This window comes from Carassius carassius, chromosome 1 (assembly GCF_963082965.1).
Source record: "Carassius carassius chromosome 1, fCarCar2.1, whole genome shotgun sequence".
Lineage (NCBI taxonomy): Eukaryota > Metazoa > Chordata > Actinopteri > Cypriniformes > Cyprinidae > Carassius > Carassius carassius.
The window spans coordinates 21330547-21354752 of NC_081755.1; the positions used below are offsets into that span (position 1 = coordinate 21330547).

The 24206-nt window shown below is 37.4% G+C and overlaps 1 protein-coding gene across 2 annotated transcripts in view; it reads left to right on the forward strand.

Moving 5' to 3' along the window:
* Window positions 1–2165: 2165 nt before the first annotated feature.
* LOC132141434 (extracellular serine/threonine protein kinase FAM20C-like) overlaps window positions 2166–24206 on the forward strand; it is a 55282-nt gene continuing 33241 nt past the window's right edge. Inside the window, exons 1-3 of one of the 2 annotated variants that reach the window (XM_059550946.1) lie at window positions 2166–3267; window positions 5689–5863; window positions 9749–9827. In XM_059550946.1, coding sequence (XP_059406929.1) covers window positions 2707–3267; window positions 5689–5863; window positions 9749–9827 — 815 coding nt within the window. In that variant the 5' untranslated portion in view covers window positions 2166–2706. Of the gene's footprint in view, window positions 3268–5681; window positions 5864–9748; window positions 9828–24206 lie in introns of both variants that reach the window. The other variant, XM_059550937.1, reaches the window with a different exon arrangement.

The window sequence follows — 24206 nt, forward strand, 5'->3', positions numbered from 1 at the left end:
AATTTTTAAAATTATTAAATTTTCTAGCCTAACGATATTATGATTAATTGCATTTTATTATTTGCAATAAACATTGCTTTTGTTGTTGTTGATTTCCTTTTGTCTTAACAGAATAGACCTGAGGTTCAAATTTGGGTTGTGACTTACCAACTGAAAACTTCAAAACGTGGACTGTATCACAAGCCGATAAATGCATAGTAAACATGTTTAATATGCAGGTTGTGATGAGTAAATGATGTCAAAAGATGAGAGGGACAAAAGGAGCTCTCCTTTTGTTACACTCCCTTTGGCCAGCTATTAATGAAGCACTCTAGTGTGATTCATAATAAACACAATGGCATGTTCTTACAAGCTCTCAGATTTCTCGGATCATGTCAGATGAGCATAACAGCGAAGGATAGAAGCAGAAAGGATAACATCTTTACTGCTCCAAATCCTTTGTTATATCTTGAAAAGGAGCTGAAATTGGCTTACATTAAGGAGGACAGTGCAAAATATGGAAACGTTCATTAAAGTCATTTAGCAGTTGAACAAATAGGTCCTGGCCTACATATAACCCTGATTTATTTCACCCTCATGCTGTATTCATAAATCTGTTCTATATATGGAAAATTTAGGAGTTTTATCCTCCAAGATGAGCTCAGACTACACGGTACGACAATGTCAACCGAGAATACATTTTGTAATACTTAAAGCACACCATATGTAATCTGCAAGTCTTTTCATATTTTTCCACTGAGAACTGTATGAGGATATTACTACCATTTATTATATATTACAAGTATTCTGCTTATAAGAGTGGACAGAACACATCACGTCTTGGTAGATTTTCTGAAACCATATTCATATCTCTCCCACACCATATTCATATCTCTCCTACACCATATTTATATCTCTCCTACAAAATATGTACTTTTAAAGAGTTTAAATGTGACCTTCACATAACAAAATGTTCAGTTTTTCTGTTAGTTTTAATAAAGTAGCTGAAGAAACACCCACACGTGTTTCTCTGCAAAACTATTCTGGCTGTTTTTTCCAGCAAATATTTCAACAGCAGATCTAGGAAATTTTAGGGATAATTTTAGCAACAGCTACTAGATCCTGCAGCTCAGATAAGGGAAGAGAGGCAACACGTATGGAAGGACTTATAACACTAGCAGCAGCATGCAGACTTGGATACTGTACTGTAATTCAAAATAATAATAATAATAATACACACTGAGATCAAGTAAAATAACTTTTCTAAATTTAAATCATGTTTTCAAACACTTCCTGGAGCTCAAAAGGTGAGGTTCAAGAACAATCACCTATTGTCTCTGGCATGATTGTATAGATTTTGCCCATTTTTTTTTTTTTTTTTAATTTTCCATTAAATCAGGTTTATTAAAAATCGAACATTCTCCAACGTCACCCCCAGGGCTCTGTGTTAAACTGTAATTAATTTGGAGACTTCATTTTTCAACAACTTGTTTTGAGTCAGTAATAATCCATATCAAGATAAAGCAAAGATGATAAATGCTTTCTCATCAATACACATGCCCCAGACATAAACCATGGCAGACTGCCATATCAAATTCATAACTCTCAATCAAGTAGTGCAGTGTAGTGTACCAGTACCATTGTTCTGATGAAAATGCTCACAATTGCCAGGATTCAATCCTCCACTTTTTAGGCTAATCTTTTTTTTTTTTGTCTTTTATATCTTTGGTGACTAGTTTGGTCAAATCTATTAAATCCTCTATAAAGTACTTTAAACTAATCTTTCCCAACTAGAAGTCTCTGCATTTATAGCTCTTGCATATCGCAATACAGTATTTGGCTTTAAAACTTAAATGTTGAGCTTGAACAGATCCCATAACACCAGACACTGAAACCTTTCATGAATAACATTAACACATATTATTCAATCACTCACCCTTGTGCCGTTCCAAACCTGTATGAACTTCTGTCCTCAGAGAGGATTTTATTTTGACTGATTTCTTTAACAGATACACATTCAAAATACCAAGAGGCTTTGGCTCATATATTAACCTTAATAGTCATATATGCTCTAATCTATTAGGCATTATTTAGCTTTCCATAAATGGCAGACAATAACGATAATGTCAGTCTGATGCGCATCAGCCCCCTCTGTCTTCAAAAGTGAGAACTACACTGACATTCCAAGCCGAATATCTTTGAGTCGCTCTTCCTTGAGTCTCAGGACTCAGCCAATCTGAATGCTGTGACGAGGAGAGGCAGGATCCCAATATTTAACACACAGGGCACTGATACATCTACACCTGTCACTGACTGCTCCTCGTGAAGAACTAATGCACTTTATCTCCCTCCTCACATACTGAAGATATCCACACACGGGACTGTCGATCCGACATCCGTGTGGTTCTTGAAAAGTCACAGCGGCGATTTCCTCGTGTTTTGTCATTATTTACCGGGACATTTTACAGATGCGCATTGGCACGAATCTGTAAGGATGCGACAGGACATCTGAACCTCACCTAGAATCAAAATCGAGCGCCTCGCAACTATGCCGTAAAGAAATCTTTCTTGATACATCCGGAAACCGCTGGATGCAGAAGAGGATTTTCGCACCTAGATTTGAACACTGATCTCCCATCATAACGCGGATTACAGTAGGACACCACACGCGCCCCTGAATCTCGTTATTATATATAGCCTGTATCGTATTGTGGCAAGTGCTTAAAGATGATCCTATTTCGTAAATTTCGCGTGTTGATTTTAATGGTGTTTCTCGTCGCCTGCACCATGCACATCATGATAGACCTGTTACCCAAGCTGGAGAAGCGCGCGGCGGGATCGAGCTCCAGCGCTGGAGGTGGAGGCGGCTGCTCCTGCGCTCACACACCGGGCGAGGAGCCTCGATCCTGGGCCAAACAGCGCTCCAGAGCCGCCGCCGCGGAACCGGGCTGGCCTAATAAACACTCTTTGAGACTACTGCAGGATTTCAGCAATGAACCCAACTCCAACCTCACTTCGCACTCGCGGGAGAAGGTGACAGAGAGAGCCGAGTCTGGAAAGAGAGTGAGACAGCTGCAGCCGGGCTCGGAGAAGAGAGGTCTGATGAGAGATGCGGTGAGCGGACAGAAGCAGAGAGCTGTGCAGGGTTCGTCCAGACTGAAGGCGCTCTATGAGCAACCCCTCTACAAGACCGACCTGCCTCATCTCTCTGAAGATGACACTTTGTTCAACCTCAACAGTGATGTCAGATTCTACCCCAAAGCTGCCGGACAACAAGAATGGCAAGTGCTTTTTTAAACCTGGCGTGAAATGCATGCTGTTAGCTATATGTATAAAAAAATAGATTTGAAGTCCCGGTTATGTGCATAATTAAAAGAAACCGGGTGCTGGAGAACATTTCATATTTCAAAGACAGTTTTTCTTGCATCAGTGTTAATAAACTGCAGGTTTCATTGTGACAAGCACATATTCTAGTGACAGCATGCCTTGCTGAATGATTCACAATGTTTTGTTTGTTGACAAAACCAGGTGTGTCTGGTAAAAGAAAACGAACCTGTGCTGAGAAATATTCACAGCATTAAAAATGTGACAGCTTGCCCAGTCTTTCCTTCTAAAGAGATAATATAATTATCACAAAGCAGCTGTAAAAAAAGAAGAATGGAATGAATACATATTTATATGCATATGAAATGATTTTATATATATATATATATATATAGCCTATCCCAGTTATTTGTATAATTAAAATACGAATGGAGACTGGTTCTTGTTCTTCAGTTGTCACAACTATAAGATCTATCGTTAAAAATCCAATTAGACAAAATTTGAGTTTTATCTTGCAAGGTTTCTTTTTTTTTATGTTGGTATTAACCAGATGTCATATTAAGAGAATTGGGATAATTTGTGTTGTTTCATGAATTGTTTTGTGTGGTTTCTTATTTAAATTTAGCTGAAAAGTATAGTATAGTTTTTTTAAATACTCAGGAACCCACTGTATGTGTATATAGTGTATATATATACAGAAACTGAGAAGAGTGTTGAAAATGTGTTTATCCTAAAGTACCAGGGAAATTAAGGAAATGTTTCTCACATCACACCCAGGGGTCATAATTTTCACATTCTGAGTAAGCGATAGTCGTAATAAAGTCAGATTCTCAGTGGAAATAGAGATTAAAAGCAATAATTTAGAAGAGAAGTACATGTATTTTTAAAATTGGAAGTAAAAATAAGAGCGCATATGTTGTGGAAAGAAGTGATACTGTGGCTTGGGTGCCTTTCATAATTTCCAGTTCATACTGACTCATTGTGAGTGTTAAAAGCTTTGCTGCTAGGACTCATCTCTGTTCCTCTGGTGTGATGTGTTGTTTTCTTCAGAGCTGTCAGATGCATTAAGCTGAAGGGTTTTTTGTTGGTGTCATGCCCTTTGTTTGCTCCTGTGTCCTCTCTTTTTGTTCTTCACCCAGCAAACTCTCACGTCCTTCAGGGATAGCTTATTCTCACTGCCTTTAACCAGGCCTGAATGAAATAAACATGCCTTTTAACCATGCCTGAGTGATCTGGATCCAGATCCAGATGAGCTGAACATGAATAGTTGAGTAAAAAGGCTGATTTAACAGTGTTTTGTTAATCACTGAAAATTCATTCGACAAGCTTGTCATCCAGATGCTGTCACATTACTGTTTATTATTCCTTTTCATGTTTTGATGGGACACAATGTTGTAATAGACTGAACTCATGCTTGTGTATTATTGTGAGGTCAGGGGCCTCAGAGAAATGAGGTACAGCCGATGTATTCAGTAATTCCACGGCCATCACAGTTTTATCTGTGCATGGCATCAGTCACATTCAAACATGCTCAGTTTTATATCATTTCAATAAATAAATAAATAAAAATGCAAACAAACAAAAAAAAAACATAAAAAGACTGCTCTTCAGATAAATGTAGAGTTAATTTAACTTAAATGAAGCTTTTTGATGACTGAAAACCGTGCAGATTTATATTTGAAAGCATATGTAAAATACTTGATTATATTTTTATTTTTAAATATTTTATTCAAAGCTTTTCACGTTTTACAGAACAACCCCATGCCAGCAAATAAGTAACAAATAAATAAGTAAATATAAGTAAATATATAATGATTAAAAAAACAATACAATATCCATACATACTTATGTACCAATACACATTCTAACTTCAATGCACTTTGATTGGAACATATATGTTCACTTCGAACTGGAATCATGGCGTAATATCCTGTGATGTCCAATTCGCAGGGCAACATAATCGCTGCCATAATAAGTGCTCTGTTTGAAAGCTGATGTGTACTTCTTTTGGTTAATTCAGTTTTGCTTTTAGTGAGAAATGAAAATTAAGTGTTTTCAGGTTTGTTTCATCATGTTGAAATCCACTGAACTGATTTGATTTCCCAAGCAAATCAGTGGAAATGTATACAGAATGGATCTGGGTCTAGTAATTATATAGACACTTATACTGCAATATTATATTGCTGTAGTTCAAAGATAAATATATCAGGATTTCTTCAATAGCCCTTACAAAGTTTGGTGTTTTTCCCCTCATTTGAATTTCTCAAATGTTAAAAAGTTCTTGTAAGTTTAAAAATAAATTCAAATATATTTTCCGTATTGTCAGACAGCATCTGTGTTGATGGTGACTAATGTCCTCCACCGTCCTTTACCGGCAGGCATAACGAGGGGAACGTGGAGGAGGAGGAGTACAGTCCGACAGGGGAGGCCACTGCTGAGTCATATCCCAACTGGCTCCGCTTCCACATTGGGATTAACCGATACGAGCTCTACTCCAGACACAACCCCGTCATCGGCGCCCTGCTGAAGGACCTGGTCTCCCAGAAGATCACCAGCGTAGGTGAGTTTGGGTGCAGGACCTGCTCCTCTTTAATGAAGCAGCCTAGCTGAAGTGGGAATGCTCTAGGCCTTGTGCTGCCATCCCTAAAGCAATTATTGCCAAGTGGTTTAGAGCTATTATAGGAATGACATGAGCCAAGTAGGTCAATGATTTGCAAAGTGTAATTGTGGTTGAATTACAATGAATTTTAAGGGCTAGATGGGCTTTTTTTGGATGTATGTTTTGGATGAAAATGCAAAACAAATCATACAAATCTGGGTTGGTAAAAGACCTAAATTATGGTAATAAAAGACAAAAAAAATTACATTGGAGGACTAAGTTCAGTGCATACCTTATTAACAAAGTTTACCAATTACAGACAAGCTGAATAAATTGCACGGTAGCACTTTTTAAACTAATAGAAGCTCAATGGAAGAAGACAGTGATATAAAAATCACCAGAGAACTTTTTGAGTATATTTCAAGATCAGTACTTTTACTCTTACTTAAGTACATTTTTGGGAAAACTCTGTACTTTTACTTTGTTATTGTTTGCGACATTCCTCTCTTTACTTTATCTTAATGCAATACAATTTATAAATGCTTCAGTTTATTCCAAACACGCCGTCTACTTTTCTCTTGGCGATGCCCATTCGCGAATGATTCATTCTTTTGAGGCAATTCTGTTCAAAGGCTTGATCAAACCAGTTGGCAAACCAGTGAATTAGTTTGCGAATCAGTTTGAATGTTTTGTTCAGTTCCCTGCCGTGCGCGCTGAGCCATGTGAAGTGGTTCACTCACAGCTGTAACAGAAAGTTTAAGAACATCAAGAGCGTTGAAGACGTGTCTCTGGATCAACAGTCAATTGAAAGAAAATATGCAAAGGCTATTGTTTGCTAGCGATCAAGATCTTTATTCGATTAACACCGTGTGTGCTGTCTACAGTATAGGTATAGACAGGCTACTTTCGATTACAGTACATGATACCACTATGACATTGCCAGTTTTTTGTACGTGTAACTTATACATTAAATACAATGTATAATTTTTACATTAAATAAGCTGTCACAGAGTATGAAATGAATACCATCCAATTAATAAGGTGTGTACTGAACTTTGTTCTCCAAACTGTTTTAAGCCAGTTAATTAGAATGTCCCACATATTACTCTTCACAATTCATTAGACCACTTGTGTTGTGTCAAACCAATAAAAAGTCATTAAGTCATAATTTAGACTTCTGAATTTATATTTTCGACTTTTCATTTCAGAAATATGACATGTATGTCATAGTTTTGACTTTTCAACACATTAATATTTTTTTCTTATGTGGTAGAAATGGGCTTCTATACTTACTAAAATAATATAATGCTAATATAATATTTAATATAATATAATATTTAGTCTGAGTTTGACATTTCTGAAGGATAAGCAGCATTTTTCCCTCTTCATTTCCTGAAAAAGGAAAAAATTGACTTCAGCTTGAAGAGTTTCAGACCGTGTTTTGTCCACTATTCGTGGAAAGTGCCATTTGGAAGTATTTAATTCAGAAGCTTGTGAGGTGTACAGAATGATCTGCATAGACATGTTTATGTGTGCATGCACTCAGGCATTTGAGATGGCTAGTGAACATCAGGACCTATTTCTGTAGTCAGAAGCGGCAGACGCACACGTCCTTTTATTCCCAAGAGAGAATATGATTGACAACTACACTTCCTCCATTATTCTCTGAAAGTCCTCCTGAAGATCTTAAGTGACTTATTTTTCCCAGCCCTGTGTAGTGTGAGACATCTTTAATGTGGTGCTCTTATGAAACATTCTCTGATTTAAGAAACTATACAAACTACAGACATCAGTTTACCTTTGCTTTGTGTGGTAGCTATCATCTAAATGAAAAGGATTTATTTGAATTGAAAATATCATTTAATGAACCTGACAGCAAATAAAGTCATTTTTAGGGTTATTGAAAATAGATTATTAATAGTGAAGTCATTTCTGCACTACTAGTGTTACCAACTTTGCGAAAAAGAGGTACACTTTAACTCATAAAGAGAATACTTGTCATGGAAATAATATACAGTAGATTAAACAGTAGATTAAAAGAACAGGTGTGAGATGATATTTGCATGTTAATGAAAATGTATTATAGTTAAAATGTATATTATATCAATTAGGTTTTTTCGACCCACTTACTGTATATGTACTTCATAATCCCTTCCTTTTGTATTTGAAAATTTTTAATGATACAGTTATAATTTAGCACAATTGAATATATTAACTTTTCATAAAGTTACAAATGGCTTAATTATAGTTTTCTGCATATTAAACAGGGATAGGAGAAGATATTTAACATGAACAAAATCACTCTTCACCCCCTATGGTACAAAAAGAGCTGTCTTTGTTCACTTTTTTACAGTGTGGTTCAGTGCAGCCTCTGGAACAAATAGCACTTTCCTGGAGGTAATTTCAGTCATATTAGGATTAATTAAGGTTATAAATTTAGCACTCAGTGAATAACTGATTGCAGTGCTTTCAAAAAAGACTCTAAAATAGCGTTTTGCTGGAAACATTTAACAAAAATAAGACGAATTTAATCAGATAAATAGAGCAGTTGAAGCAAATCAAAAGATGTATGGTTTAACAAAACTTATTTGTGTATGTGAAGACCCAGATCCACCATTATGCTACGACATTATGGCTTGGTTCCAACTGACGTGTCTCTGCTAAACTAATGAGTTTAATAAGACTTTACTGCTCCAGAATTGCACAGGTGCCCTCTGGGGAAATATGACACAGAATTTTTGGATTACTCAACGTAAAGCCGTATCAGCCATCTTTGCTGTTCAATCTCATTAATCAGCCTGACAAAATTGTTTTCTGCTGATCTAAGGGCAGTATCCTGACTTCTCTCATAGTTTTAAGACTTACAGAACTAGACTGCCTGGATCTGGCATTTGAAAAGATATTGCGAGACACAACCCCTGCTGGGAAATCCGTGAGCAACATTACTTCACTGTAGACAGTATGGTGTAATTTGGGGGGATTATTCGCTTTGTAGTAAATATGATTTGTTGTGACTAACTTAAGCTGCCAAAAGCCTATACATACACAAACCACTTGTGAACACTTGCAAGGGACATCATTTGTGATAAACGTCCATATGATTCACTGGTTTTATTCTTATGAAAGTCTGTTTACCTTCCTTTGAAGAAATATGATGAGCTGTTTAATAACTGCAGTTCTTAGGTCACCGTGAGGACCTTCATTTTTCTCCCAAAAATGCATATTTTAGAATATATTATAAGTAGAAATGTAATCTTTATAAAATATAATGTAGTGTATCACACACACACAGTAAATATGGGTTTTGTGTTTATATATATAGTAATGTATGTAAAGAGATTATATTTTAATGAATTTCAAATTCATTTAATATTTTGAGTGTGTGTTTTAGTTTTTTTGGTTTGTTTTTTACTATTTTTGTTTTAACTATAATAACCCTGGTGTGAATAAAAAAAAAATTTGATTTATGTCATTGAGCCTTCATTTGAAGACTGTCATGAGACTGTCATATTGTAGTAACTCACAAATTTGTGCCATAACTCGTTACTTTTTCAACCATTTAACTCTTCTACTCTCATAAACAGCAGATGGTTGCTTAACTAGTCAAGGGGATTTTCATATATTCATGAGATATTCTGACAGTCTGATGAAATACACTAAGAAATAATCCCTACTGTTTACAAGACTGCAAAACATCACTGCTAATACATGCTCGTGTGAGTTAGAGCGAAAGCTTTTTAGCATGAACGCTGGAAGAGAAGATTGTGTTAGTGTGTGTGGGTGCATATTGTCTTGTTTTTAGAAAGATGGTCAGCTGGTGTTACAGTAATTATGTTTCCTTCACAGCTATGAAGTCAGGTGGCACTCAGCTGAAGCTCATCATGTCATTCCAGAACTATGGACAAGCACTGTTCAAACCTATGAAGTAAGTGATATTGCAGTCTTTCAATTTAATGAATGCACGCCCAGTGGAGAACCATTTTTTTTTTTTTTTTTTTAGAATTTACCCTGCATACTTTCATTCTAAGTGTAAGTTTAAGAGGCATAGACTAAGTCATTTTCGTTTAAACAAAAACATATTGTTCTGCTTTTGGATGTTGTCCAAGATGATTATGGTATATTTAGATGTAGTCTTGCTACATCTGTAAAATACGAGAAGTATGTTCAAAATAGAATGAGGTTAACAAATGATGCAATCAGTTTGAACTCACATCATTTTTCTAACTCATAGGGCTTAAAGGGATAGTCCATCCAAAAATGAAAATTCTGTCATCATTTATTCACCCTCATTCCATTCTAAACCTATATATGTGTTTCTTTCATTTGTGGAGTAAAATAAGAAGAAGATCCTGGTAACCTGGTAAAATATATTTTGTAGAATGTTGATAACCAAACTGTTTTGAGTCATGTTCACTTCCACAGTATGGACAAAGATACTATGGATGTCATTTTGAACCTAAATGTTTAGTTGCAACTAACATTCATTCATACAAACATTCTTCAAAATACACTTTTGATTACCAACATTCTTCAAAATACATTTTTTGTTACCAACATTCTTCAAAATACATTTTTTGTTACCAACATTCTTCAAAATATCTTTGTGGTTACAAACATTCTTTAAAATATATTTTGGTTACCAACATTCTTTGAAATACACTTTTTGTTGCCAACATTCTTCAAAATATATTTTGGTTACCAACATTCTTTGAAATACACTTTTTTTGATGCCAACATTCTTCAAAATATATTTTTGGTTACAAACATTCTTCAAAATATACTTTTTTGTTACCAACATTCTTCAAAATATATTTGTGGTTACTAACATACTTCAAAATATATATTTTTTGTTTCCAACATTCTGCAAAATATCTTTTTGGTTACAACCATTCTTCAAAATATATTTTGGTTGCCAACATTCTTTGAAATACACTTTTTGTTGCCAACATTCTTTAAAATATACTTTTTATATTACTAACATTCTTCAATATATATATATATATATATATATATATATATATATATATATATTGTTACCACTATTATTCAAAAGATTCTTAAAAATATTATTTTGGTTACCAGCAATCTTCAATATATCTTTGCTGGTTACCGACATTATTCAAAATATCTTGGTTACCAACATTCTATAAAATATCATTTTGGTTATCAGCATTCTTCAAAATATCTTCTTTTGTGTTCTGCAGGGAAATAAACTAATAAAACATGGAATGCATAAAGGTTTGGAATCACATGAGGGTGTTTAAATCATTTTCACGCTGTGATTTTGTAAAATGTTGGGGTGGACTGTCCCTTTAAGCCCCCTTATTAGGATATTTAACAAAGTATTGATAAATTGAATAACCATTTATTTACCTAAAAATCCCCATTTAAAAATAATAATAATAATAATTAATGCCCCTAAAGACTGCACCTGTGCTTAATTCTTGTTAGAGTAACTCCTCAGTTGTTCTCAACATTTGTTGGCTGGTAGCACAAGCATCCATATGATCTTTTCTGGTGGGTAATGATCAGTCTGGTTTTAATTAACATCACCAGGTGTACACATTAATTAAAAACTGTGAGACACTATCACACGCTCTCGGGGATATTTGCAAGCAGAAGCTGTAACAACCACACATAAAATAGGGTGGATCGACGGAGTGTGTCTGCCATATTCCCTTTGTTGAAACAACACTGCCAGGGCTACCTGACTCATTTGTGATCGGATAATTGCTAGGGGATGCTTGATTGCTTTCACCCAGAGGAAAACCTTTTTCGTCGTTGTTTTCTTTGATTATGCTTTGTCATTGCCATCTGTGATTTTTTAGTCTTTCCTGGTGGGTACAGACACAAACAGTTGGTGGCTAAAAACACACACAGTTATTGCACAAAAGTAGCATCAGGAGATGTGCAATTCACACACCAGACAAGATGGCTTATGCATGTTTGGATTAGCATTCCCTGTTGAAAACAATGACTGTCTTAGGCCAAGATGAATCACTTCTGGTTTCATGTAGGGGTGCACAATACAGTATTGTACAGAAATCTTAGGCAAGTCAGATGTTTTTTGTTTGATTGTTTTTTTTTTTGTTTGTTTTTTTTAAGATGGTCATTTTTATCTTTTGCTTTAGCTTACCAGTAAGAAATTGTGAGTTCCAAGCAGTCCATTAAAGGCATAGTTCACCCATAGTTCATCCTCAGGCCATCCAAGATCTAGATGAGTTTGTTTCTTCATCAAAGCAGATTTGTAATTCAGCTTTACAATAATTTAATGAAGCTTATTTTTAGTTTAGTTTTCAAAGAGATGGAAAAAAATGAGGAACACTAAATCTGTAATAGCCGTGGCAATATTTCCAGGACGCTTGGAGAAATATACCTGTATATAGTATACCTTATAGGTGCTGTATGTAATTTTTTGACTAACATATAAAAACACTATAATGCATTTGCTGATATTTAGGTAACATGCTAAGTTCTGTGTCAGAATGTCTGGTTTTGTTTTGCTGTGTGATTCCACCCAATAACAATAATATTCCTACAGTCTGGGTTGCCAGTTTGCAGAAGCAAACTGCAACCATGGAAGCGAGCAAACTAACTGGTTCATATTCGTTTAAGCTTCTGATTTAGGGTTTTCTGAGTGCACACATCTGAAGCACATGGAGTTACAAAAACAGCCGCTTATGTCTGTGAAGGTTTTAGATCTGTGTGGCAGCAGCAATATACAGTAAATGAATCAAAAAATCCACTGCTCTCTTGTCTCCTCTGAGGCTGCGACTCTAAATAGTGTTCTCTGCTTGTGTGTCCAGCCAAAGACAGAACCCTTAGCATGTTTTGCTAAGACGCTTGCAGAAAAAGTCTTACCAAAACAAAGTTACTGGGTTAATTTCACATTTCCTAGGTTGGTAGATGAACTGGGGACCTGATTATAGCACTTAAAACCTGGAAAATTCAGATTTTCATGATTTGCCACCTTTAAAAGCTCTATTACGAAAAATAACCATGGTTTTTTTATAGTAAAACTGTAGTAACCCATGGTTTTTTGGCATGTTGACTACCATTTGTATAACCACAGATTTACTACAAATACCATGGTTAAACTACGGTTAATATAGCAAAACCATGGTTAATTTGTGGTTACCATGGTTAAACTATAGTAACCATGGTTTTTTGGTTTTATTTGTAGTAAAACCATGGTTAATTTTCGTAAGGGTATGACCAGAGGCATGCTGAAATCAACTCATCAGTTTACAGTGTAAAGTTTGTCGCCTTCCATTGTCAGTTGTGCTCAATAGTGTTAAATGTCCTCAATCTGACAACCAGCGTGATTCAGGAGGAAATCTTGGTTTGGATTTATAAGATACTCATTTGCTAGAATAACTTATGTTATCTATACAAAAAACAAACACTGTGTGTTGCATGTTTTCTGCTGAAATCCCAGCTTTCATCTAGTTCTCAAGAAAGATCATGAAAGGAGACAATATTTATTGGAGTGTTTAACAATGCATGTAATAAAAGCAGTAATTAAACAAAAATTTAGACAGAGACAACAATTGATGGATTAGACTGACAAACACAGAATTCTCTTTAGCTGCATTTCACAGTTTTGAGCAATTATACTTTGGATGTGTTAATAAACTTTTGCCATTCATGTAACTCTTGGCATTCATTTCTCCATTTATGCTTTGAACGATCACTGCTTAAAAGCAAATACCAAGTACTAAGCTTGAAGAATCATGTGTTCATCATATCATTGACATGAATTGGCTTCTGTATGGTCCCACTCAAACCACTGAACATCCAGATCACACGGCCACCCTCACCGCAGCAAGCAGGTGCATTTTCATCCCAAATTAAGCTGCAGGTCTCCCACTTTTCCCAGGCTCTATCTCCCATTCCGAGAAGGCTATAGATTTCTCCAGCTCTAAAAGCTGGGAGTATTTCCCAAAATCCTCATTGACGGCACGGGGCCACCATTTCCTTCACCTGCCCTTCTGTGCAGCCATACTAAGCATCAAAGCTTCTTTTCATGTGCTGCTGCTTTGAGCGGGATGCTAATCTATCTGCAGGCACATGGAGGGATAACAGCTCTGGTTCCTGCCATCTTAGACAGCCATGCGTATGTGTATGTGAGAGGAGTTTATTGAACTTGAGTTATCTGACTGGGATCTAGGTGCAAATGCAGCAATAAATCATTGTGCAACCTTTCACTCTACCTTCTCCATGTTCATTCAGAGACCAGCCGGTGGGACTTGTGCCATGGAAAAGCCCTCATCCCATCAAAATGAGGAAGGAGTAGCTGTATTTTACAGGAAAGTCATGCTCACTGAACGGTTTAATTATTCCATACCACAATGAAAGTTGCTGATCGCCATGGAATGAGAAAGGAAAGAGATAGGATTAGAAAAAGCCCTTGTGAAAAAGAAGTACACTTTTAAATGAGTACTTATTACAGAAATAATATACTTTGAAAGAATATACTTGTGTGAACTGAAAGTAATTGTGACGTAATGCTGCCAGAAGGAACGATGGAGACGTGGAATAGCAAATACAGTCTTTCATTAAATCCAAACAAGGGTAAATCCACACCTGGAAGGTAAGATGAAACTTTCACAACATGTAGACCCGACAAACACAGACTGAACAGACTGGGGCTTAAATACACAGGATAACGAGGGAATTGGGAGAAACACAGGTGAACAGAATGACTAATTAGACTGGGTCATGGAGCACATGGGAGGGAAAACACAGCAAAGACAGTACACGGGCGTGACATTACTCCCCCCTCCCAGAAGGCACGTCCCGTGCTGTAACGATAACAAAAGAAGGGATGGGTGGTAACTTGGAAGGAGGTTCAGGAAGAGGATGGGCATCCGGGTGGGGGCTAGCAGACAGAGTCCAGGGAGGTGACAATAGAGGGAGTAGCCAAGGAGGAAACAGGAGGAGCCAGGGTGGATCAGACAGAGGGAGGAGCCAGGAAGGAAACAGGAGGGACTTGGAGGAGGAAGGGCTGACGACTCCAGGTGGCCGACTAACAGCGGTGAAGCAGGTGGCAGAGGAGCCCGAGGTGGAGATGGAGAGCCGATGAGACACCACATGAGCTGAGCCGATGAGCTGGCTGAACTCAACCGCATGCTCCAACAGGGAAAGGTTTTTGCAGGCAAGGGCAGTGAACCTTGCAGGGATCCATAAGGGAAACAACAGGGAAAAAAGAAAACAAAACACTGGAAAAAAATACATAAAACAAATGGAGGGAAAAACGCTAGGTTAACGGTACTCGTCCGGTCTTCTCTCATGTAACGTTGCCGGAAGGAATGATGGAGACGTAGAATAGCAAACACAGTCTCTTATTAAATCAAAAGAAGGGTAAATCCCCACCAGGACGGGAAGATGACAAGCAACATGTAGACCCGAAAAACACAGACTGAACAGACTGGGGCTTAAATACACAGGATAACGAGGGAATTAGGAGGAACACAGGTAAACAGAATGACTAATGGCGCTTTTCCACTGCATGATATGAATCGGTTCGTCACGAATCAGTACGGTATGGTACAGATTGGCACGGTGCGGTTTGCATTTCCACTGCAGTTTAGTATCGCTTTAGATAGGGTTGGATTATTCATATTTCGTTATAGTTGCGCCGCCCCTACTGCCATGACTCCTAAAAAAAAACCTTTTTCATTCCATGTCGCCCCATCAAGCTCTCGCTGGATCTGCTCCTCTGCTGTCAACGAGAGGAACATCTGTACTTCCACAATAGACAACAAAACTTTTTGGTTGTTAAAAAAGGTGCACTTGTTCAAAACAGTTGTGCTGATTTAAATCTAGTGTGTTTGCGTCGCAAGTTAAGTGACACAGGTAGTAACAATTCTCTTCGGTCAATCCGTGATCAGCAGAGTTTACACGTCACGTTTAGATAACGGTACAGTTCACTTGGAATCTCAATCGAGGTGGTAGTAAAAAAAGTACCAGGTAGTGTACCCAGTGGAACCCCCCCCAAAAGTCAACCGTACTGAGCCATACCATGTCATACCATGCAGTGGAAAAGCTCCATAATTAGGCAGGGGAGAAACTGGGTCATGGAGCACATGGGAAGGGAACACACAACAAAGACAGTCCAGGGGCATGAGAGTAATGTTTTCAGACACTTAAGTCCATGTTATTTACAATTAAAGGTGCTGTATGTAGGATTGACACAGAGTGGTTGAACTAGGTATTGCTGTCCAAATTCAAAATATTGCAGAAGGTTATTTCACCTGGCCCCTCCTCCTCAGACCTGACGCACACAGGTTGCCAGATTGACTTTGATTTCACAAACCAAAATGATGACAGACATTTCGGCCTGGAACATACATTTTCAAAGGAGAAGAACTGACTGTAGCATTGTTTTCAGATAAACATGTTAACTTAGCATGTTTCTTAAATATCTGCAAACATATTATTGTATTATGCTTTAGTAAAGTCAAAAACGTACATACAGCACCTTTAAAATGAAAAAAAGGATGATTGTTTAAATTTAAATGAAATTACTTGTATGTCATGCATTTAAATATTATTTAAACAATTATTTATAATTAAAATGTACTTTAAAGTAAAACTTTTAGGTTGACATTTATACAAAAGTCAAGTATAAAAGTCACACTTTACTCAAGTGTGTTGAAAACAGTGTGCACTCATAAAATACACTTAAGTGGCTTTTTTAATATATTATAATACCTGCGAGTACAGTTTTTAAACATACATTTAGGATTAAAAAGTGCACATTCAATATCAAAAAGTGCACTTCTTTTACAAGAGAAAGGAGAAATGGTGTTGTTTGGGGTAGATTTACAAACTTGACAATCAAGATTCCTTCCAGTGATCCGTCAAGTTACAACAATGAGAGACTGTGAATCAGATGTTTAGATTGTTTGCATGTGTGTACACAACATGATTTACTCAGGATATGTTCCAGAATCAACATCTTTTGTTGTTCATGTAACAACATTCTTGTCAGCTAGTGCTAGCATTAGCACTAACCCTAACAATGACACTTTAACATGATCGGTTCCTCCAGACAATTCTTCAAAAGCTTAAAAGAGGTTTGTTGTCTGTCATTAATTCTCAGGGTATGTTTGTAGTCAATTCATCTCACACAACCACATTGTCTTGTGCCACCCCTAGCAGTTAGCCAAACAACAAGTATGATTTTTTCTTATGTCCATGAAGCATTTGAACTGAAATCTCATTAACCGAACATGACTATTAGCATTAGTGATTTGTAATCTTAACTTTTGTGGTTACCAAAATGTTAATATGTAAATACTCACACTCCCATTTTTAGAGTGAGATGTTAGCAATGCCAAAGTTTGATTTAAGGTTTGATTCACAGGGCAAAACAACAACCATAAATTCTGCACCACACTTTAATATAAGAGCAAAAACAAGGTGTGTAGGCCACAAAATTCATAAACACAAATAGATTTGAGATAAAAAAAATATATATATATTGTTTATATTGCATCTAGTGGTGTTTATCAATTTATTCTAATTTCTGCAGAGTTCAGGCTTGTAATATTTATTTTTGCTCATTTCGATTTTGAGGGAATATGTGAACTGATAAACATGCCTTGAATGCAAATGCAAGGTGCTTTGGATAACAGCATTTTCAAAAGTGCATATGTACGACAACCTTTTGCTTTGTCTTCCTTCTATATTCCTCTGATAATATTTATTATCAGATCCATCCATTATTCATTCTCTGACTCCAGGAACTTATCATAACCTCTAAAGGGCCAGTGACTGGTTAATAGGAATATTGTTCCAGGACCGTAAATGTTGTTGCTTGAAGAACATGTCCTATTAAGCATGTTTGTTTTAGACACTGTTATGAAGCCTCAAACAGCTCTCATTTATTCATAAGCTAAACGTTTGGTTGGTGAGCAGCTCTTTAAAGTGTATGTTAGACTATATGTGCCTTAACAGGAACAAAAACTCTCACACAGCAAAATAGCTTGTGGATCTTTAAGAGCCAAGTTTGAGTTTTTCACTCCTTTGATGTTAATTATTTTTTCCCTCTCATATTGGTTCTGAAATAGCTGCAGTGCTTTGATATGAACTCTTAAAGCAGCAACAAAGAAAGTATTTTCGGCTACAGCTGTTGTGCATTTAACACTATAATGCAGAATATGTTCATGTCATATAGAATATCACATGCAGCTCACCAAGGGAGATACGATCACTCCCATACTCTATCTGATTGTCACTGTAACTCTATGGTATCTCTGTGGTTCCAGCTACTACATTGTGCAAAATTATAAATTCGACACTTTTGTCTTTGCCCCCATTTTTCATGAGCTGAACTAGAGTGGCGTTTTATTGTGGCCAGCCTAAGGCACATCTGTGCAGTAATCATGCTGTCTAAACAGCATCTTGATATGCCACACCTCTGAGGTGGATGGATTTTCTTGGCAAAGGAGAAGTGCTCACTAACACAGATTTAAACAGATTTGTGAACAATATTTGAGAGAAATAGGTCTTTTGTGTACATAGAAAAAGTCTTAGATCTTTGAATAAACTCATGAAAAATGAGTACAAAAACAATAGTGTTGAGTTTATAATTTTCTTTAGTGTAGTTGGTTCTGTTGTGGGCTATTCACAAGCCAAGTGTCTTCATGGAATATATAATTGAAATAAGATTGCATGTACCTTTATGTTATTAATGCATAATTTATGACATGGAAAATCATTTTGATAAAGCATGATGCATGTCAAAACCTGCATCAGGGGTTTTCAGACTAACCAGGATTTATCTGTTGTTTTGGAATGCAGATGGAAAATCCAATGGGAATATTCAGGTTTATTCATAGCATCAAATGCGTTTTGTCATGTAAAATGAAAAAAGGGAGAGAATTTGCTGTTTTAAAATATGGACAGGAATAAAATAAGATGCATGATAAAAAAAAATGTTTTATGGTCAATGCATAAGCGTATTTAAAATAAATATATAAAACAGTACATTTGCCACACTATTGGATCTCATATTGAAATATTTTGATATAGTGAAAGAGGCTTAGAATATTTTAGGTTAAAATCCTGTTACAGCAGTTCACATGTCAAACTCCATGAAATATGACAACTTGTGTAATGTTTAGAGCATGCTGTCTGAGCCCTCAGTCGTGGTAGGAAGTTAAGCTGAAGTGATGCATTTATGCATTGTATGTGGCGAAGGGTAGGATTTTTAAGAGTGGCAGAGGTGGGACCTGCAGAAAGACATGATGTTTGGGGATTACAGAATGTCAAATCTGACTGCAACAGATTGTTGATGATGCAGTAAGATCTGGACAACATAAAAATGCTGGTAAACCCTAATGAGAAAAGGACAAAATGTTTAATCTATGGACCAAGGGCTGAAGGTTTGGCATGGTTACTATTCGCTTCTTTCTCCATTAATGGCCTTTCAAAAGTATACATGTATATTAGCTATTTTATTTTTTATCTTATTTTTTTAGGCCACTTGAAAGTGTGAAATTAACTTTGCCATCAGAAATGCCATCTGTTAATTGCTTTTCTCACATCACTTTCATATCTGTAAAAGTAAGACAAATAATAGTGTTAGATTCTTCCTGCTACTATTTTTACAGGTTATTTTGGTTTGCCTGCTTGCCACAAGAACAACCTGCCAAAGACTGTGGTTAAACCCAATCCAACCATTCGTGTCTGTATGTTTTCCAAGTCCTCCAAGCGGAAATCATTTATGTTGGAGCCCCTGAGGAGGGTGGAAGAAACCTGCATTAATGCATGCATTTCTGAAGCGATGCAGGCTGCTCGTAGCCAGCAAGCAGTGAATCAACATGTCAAAGCACATTGTCTGCCTTATTCCTGACAGCTGTCTTGCACAGCTGCACGGCTTTCTGCACTGATCCAGGTTCTGTGCACAGAGGGCAGTCTGTTTGTCTGCTCAGCTGAATCGTGGCTAGGAGTGTGTGCGTGTGTCTGGTGAATCGCAAGTGTTGTGATCTTAACCCTCTCAGGCTCAAATTAAGTTTTAGTAATTTAGTAACTTTAGTAAACTTTAGTAAAGTTTTTAGTACTCCAGATACATAAAATATGTATCTGGAGTAATAAGGTTTTTAGTTTTTAACTGTTGCAAATCAGCAATGCCTGCCTTGAGAGGGTTAAGGCTGAAAGTACCATTTTGAAAAACTTATTTTGCAAAAGCATTAAAATTGTAACTTTAGTGAAAATAATTATACCTGCATGGGAGGCTTCAGGTTTATCTGCTCAGCTCTTTACCAGTCCCATCTGGGTCAAGGCATCACTGAAATTGGTCCTATTCATGCAGCAACAAGTAGGATTTAAACAAACATCAACCAGAATGGGAACTGAAGGATGCATCCACTACTGTCAGTTGCTCACATGCCTTTTGAGACAAGAGGGGTGAGGTTTACCAGTGCTGCTTTTTCTGGCTAGCCTCTGTGCCTCTGTTACATTCACCCCCCAAAAGTTCACTCCCATCCGGGTCACGGCACCACGGATGCTGGTCTAAATCTTGCATAAATGAGTGGGATTCAAAGCAACATCAACTGGCATGGGAGAATAAATGATACAACCTCTAATGTCAGTCACTAACACACCTTTTGAGACCAGAAGAGTGAGGTTTACCTGCACAGCCTTTTCCGGCTAGCCTCTGTTACATTCTGTTACAAACTCGGTCCTGGAGGGCCACTGTCCTGCAGAGTTTAGTTCCAACTTGCCTCAACGCACATGCCTGGAAGTTTTTAGTATGCTTAGTATAACCTTGATTTGCTGGTTCTGGTGTGTTTAACTGGTGTTTGAGCTAAGTGGCCTTCCAGGAGCAGGATTAGACACCCCTGATTTATAGCAAAGGATAGTATACTGTTGCTGATTTGATTGCATAATTCACAATACTTCATGAGTTGTTAATTGTCTTATCAAAAGTTCCTTTGTCATCTTCTCCTTCTTTCTAATTCCTATTAATATGAATAGGAACTGGGCGTGGGAAGTCCTGCCGCACTATGGTGACTCAGCTTCAATGACGAAGGCAAAATCTGATGCTAGCTCTGAATTCTGTGACCACTGGTCCTTGTTCTTTCAGTTCCTCCTCATCTTCCTTGATAACAACCACAGTACAAATTATCTTCCTGATAGTATATTGTTATGCACCAGGGAGCCAACCAACAGGAGTTGTGCTATCAAACAGCACAGAGTCAGATTCCAAAGACGATTGTCCAGTTAGAGAGTTTTCACATTACAGCCAGGGAATTAGTTATTCACTGTGGTTTTTATTGGCACATTAGATATCAAATTGTTAGTTTTGACTTGTGGAACGCAATACTTACTTGTTCAAAGATATCTGGAGAATCATTTGGGATTGATGAAGGTTCTTCTTATTTGGAGCTAAAAACATGATGGTAGGGGTGCTGGATTATTTTTTTAATTCCTTCTCCTGGCTGTTGAGTGAAGGTGTTATTTTATAGTTTTACTGGGAAACTGTTAAGGGAAAACTGTTGTCTGCATGTTTGTGAAACTAGCATCCCCAGATGTTGTGATTGACTTGGAACCATCTGATTTGGATGTTTGAGTCATGTTGGTCACATGTTGTGTTTTATTTTGTGTTGTGTCAGATTTTGTGTTTTGTGTTGTGTCAGATTCCACCACACCTCCCCCATCAGTCATGCTTCACATGCTGCATATAATGCTGGGAACCATGTCTGCTGTAAAGTCGAGCGGTTCCTGCTTCACAATCTCAGCATTGTGTTTTAGTTTCAGTTTGGGCTGCTCAGCGAATGTGACCCTCTGCCCACCCCCTCATCTCTCATTCCCCTCTTTGTGATTCCATCTGTAAGATGGCAGGCAGTCAAAACACACTCAGAAAACAACCCTCTCTCTCATGAGCATACGCTTACTGACTTTGTATGACTGTCATCTCGGTTCCTCTTTCCCTGTCTGTCTCACTCTGGTCCTGTCTGACCCTAACCTGTCTTTCTCCATATCTACTTGTCTCTCTACCTGCCTTCATTTCTCCCTCCCTGCCTGTCTCACTACGTCTTCCTTCTTATGTCTCTACATTTTCAAATCTCTCCCTAATTTTATGACTTGCCACCTTCGCTACCTTTTGTGCTCACCATCCCCTCAGACTCTGCTTCTCTTTATCCTTTTCTCTGCTTCTCTTCCTGCCTCTCTTTGCCAGCCTCTTCACAACTTCCTCCCTCTCCATAATCTCTTTTTCTCATTGCGTCTCAGGTTATTTTTCTGACCCTCGCTTTCTATCTTTCTAACTCTTTAACTCTCCCTCCTTTTTTACCTGGATCTCTCTCTGTTTTCCTCTCTATTTGTTGTTCTCCCTCTTGTGTGTCCCTCTCTCCCCTGTTTCTCTCCACCTGCCCTTCTTCCGCTCTACCTTTTCCCCCTCTTTACCTGGTTATCCCTCTTTCTTCCTCTCTCTCTAGTCTTATTTACTTGTTTCTTTTATTTCCTCTACCAGTCTATCAGTCTTCTTCCCTTTGTCTTTCTCCAATTCTACCTATCTCCCTATGTTTTAACTTTTCACTCCTTCTAGTCCACCTTCCTCACTCTTTACCTGTCTCTTTCTACCATTTTTATTTGTCTTTCTTCATGTCTACCTGTCTCATACCTACCTATCTCTCTATCCATTATTTTTTACTTGTTGGACTTGTTGGTCCAGTACTTGTCTCTGCTTTCATTCTACTCGTTCATCTCTTCCCCACTCTCTAACAGTCACTCTTTCTGTCTCTTCCTGTCTGTCTCACTCTCTTTTCCTCCCTTCATTCCTCTCTATTGTTTCTCTCTTTACCTGTTTACTTGTCTTCTCCCTTTTTTCTCACCTCCCACTTTACCTTTCTCTTTGTATCCTTTTTCACCTGTTTCCTCCTCTTCCTCTCTTTCTCTCCTTCCCGTCTCTCTTCCTTTTGTTCTACCTGTCTCTTTCTCCTACCCTTTTTAACTGTCTCTCTTCCTTTCTCTTCAGCTTTTTTCTGTCTCATATTTTCACTTGCGTCCCCGCTGACTTCCCTCAGATCTGCTGAATTGTATGTGACAAAGGGAAATGTGTGTCAGAATTAATCACTGAACTTGAATAAAAACCTCAGCAATCTCACCCCTTGACAACAATGTAAGGGTAACTACTGGAGCACTGAAACAGCAGTGTGGACTTTTCACAGTAATCTCATCCCAGTCATCAAAATGCTTTTTAAAAACATTTCCAGAACAATGTAATGAGATTTTTGAAAAGTTTTGAGAATATTTGTCATATAATTATAGCATCTACCCTGATCTATCTGTGGTCTGCCCATCATAAATGATTGCTGAGGAAGCAGATGGTCCATTGTGTATTATAGCTGCATTAAGATTGATCTGTCCATCCTCTCTCATCACAGCAGACGCCAGTCAAACTCACAGTTCTAATCATCTAGTGCTACCAAAACATTCCTCAATTGAAATTTCTTTCCTTAAATCGTACTTTTTTTTAGTGTCATTAAAACAGGACGTGTTCTGGCTAAGGTCTTTGTCTCATCTTGTGTTTTTGTTTCCAACCCATATCACCTTGTCCGCATCATTCAAAACTATTTCCAGAATGTCTACCCTTCTTTTGTGATATTTCCAGATATATGCTATTCCATGCTGTTGTTTAATTTATAAAAAGCAATGCATACAGTCTAACTTGTACCGCAGCTACTTGACTAGGATTGACTAGTGTGTAAGTGTTAGCCACAGAGTGCTTCTGGTGGCTTAAAGGAAATGCTCCATATTTAATACAAATTAAGATCACCATCATCAACATAATCTGTGGCTGGCTGCCGACTGCCACATTTTGACTGATCTCCAGTTTGTACACACAAAAAACATGTTGGCAGAAATATATTTACAGTGGAAATCTATGGGGAGGTGTTGTGCATTGACCTGCATACTTCCATTGTAAGTACATGACCGCCCAATGCATTCTTTGTTTGATGACATCTACAAAACTTTTGATAAAGCCAATGGCACCAGTATACCTAAATATCTTACTTCTTTGTTCTGTACAACACAAATGGAGATGGTATAAAAGCACCATAAGGACTCTGTATGACAGCCCCTGATACATTTTTTTTAACCAATTTCTTGTTCTGAAATCTTTTCGAGTGACTCTGCATTATTAGCAGATTCAAGAAACTGAATGAGAAAAAGAATGGAGTGTATAATAATGGCCCGCACGAACTGACAAATCGGTGATCTCTAGGCTTTGAGTTTGAGATTATCTCCAGACAAGTTCATTAATCCTCTCATCTTAATGGAAAGAACA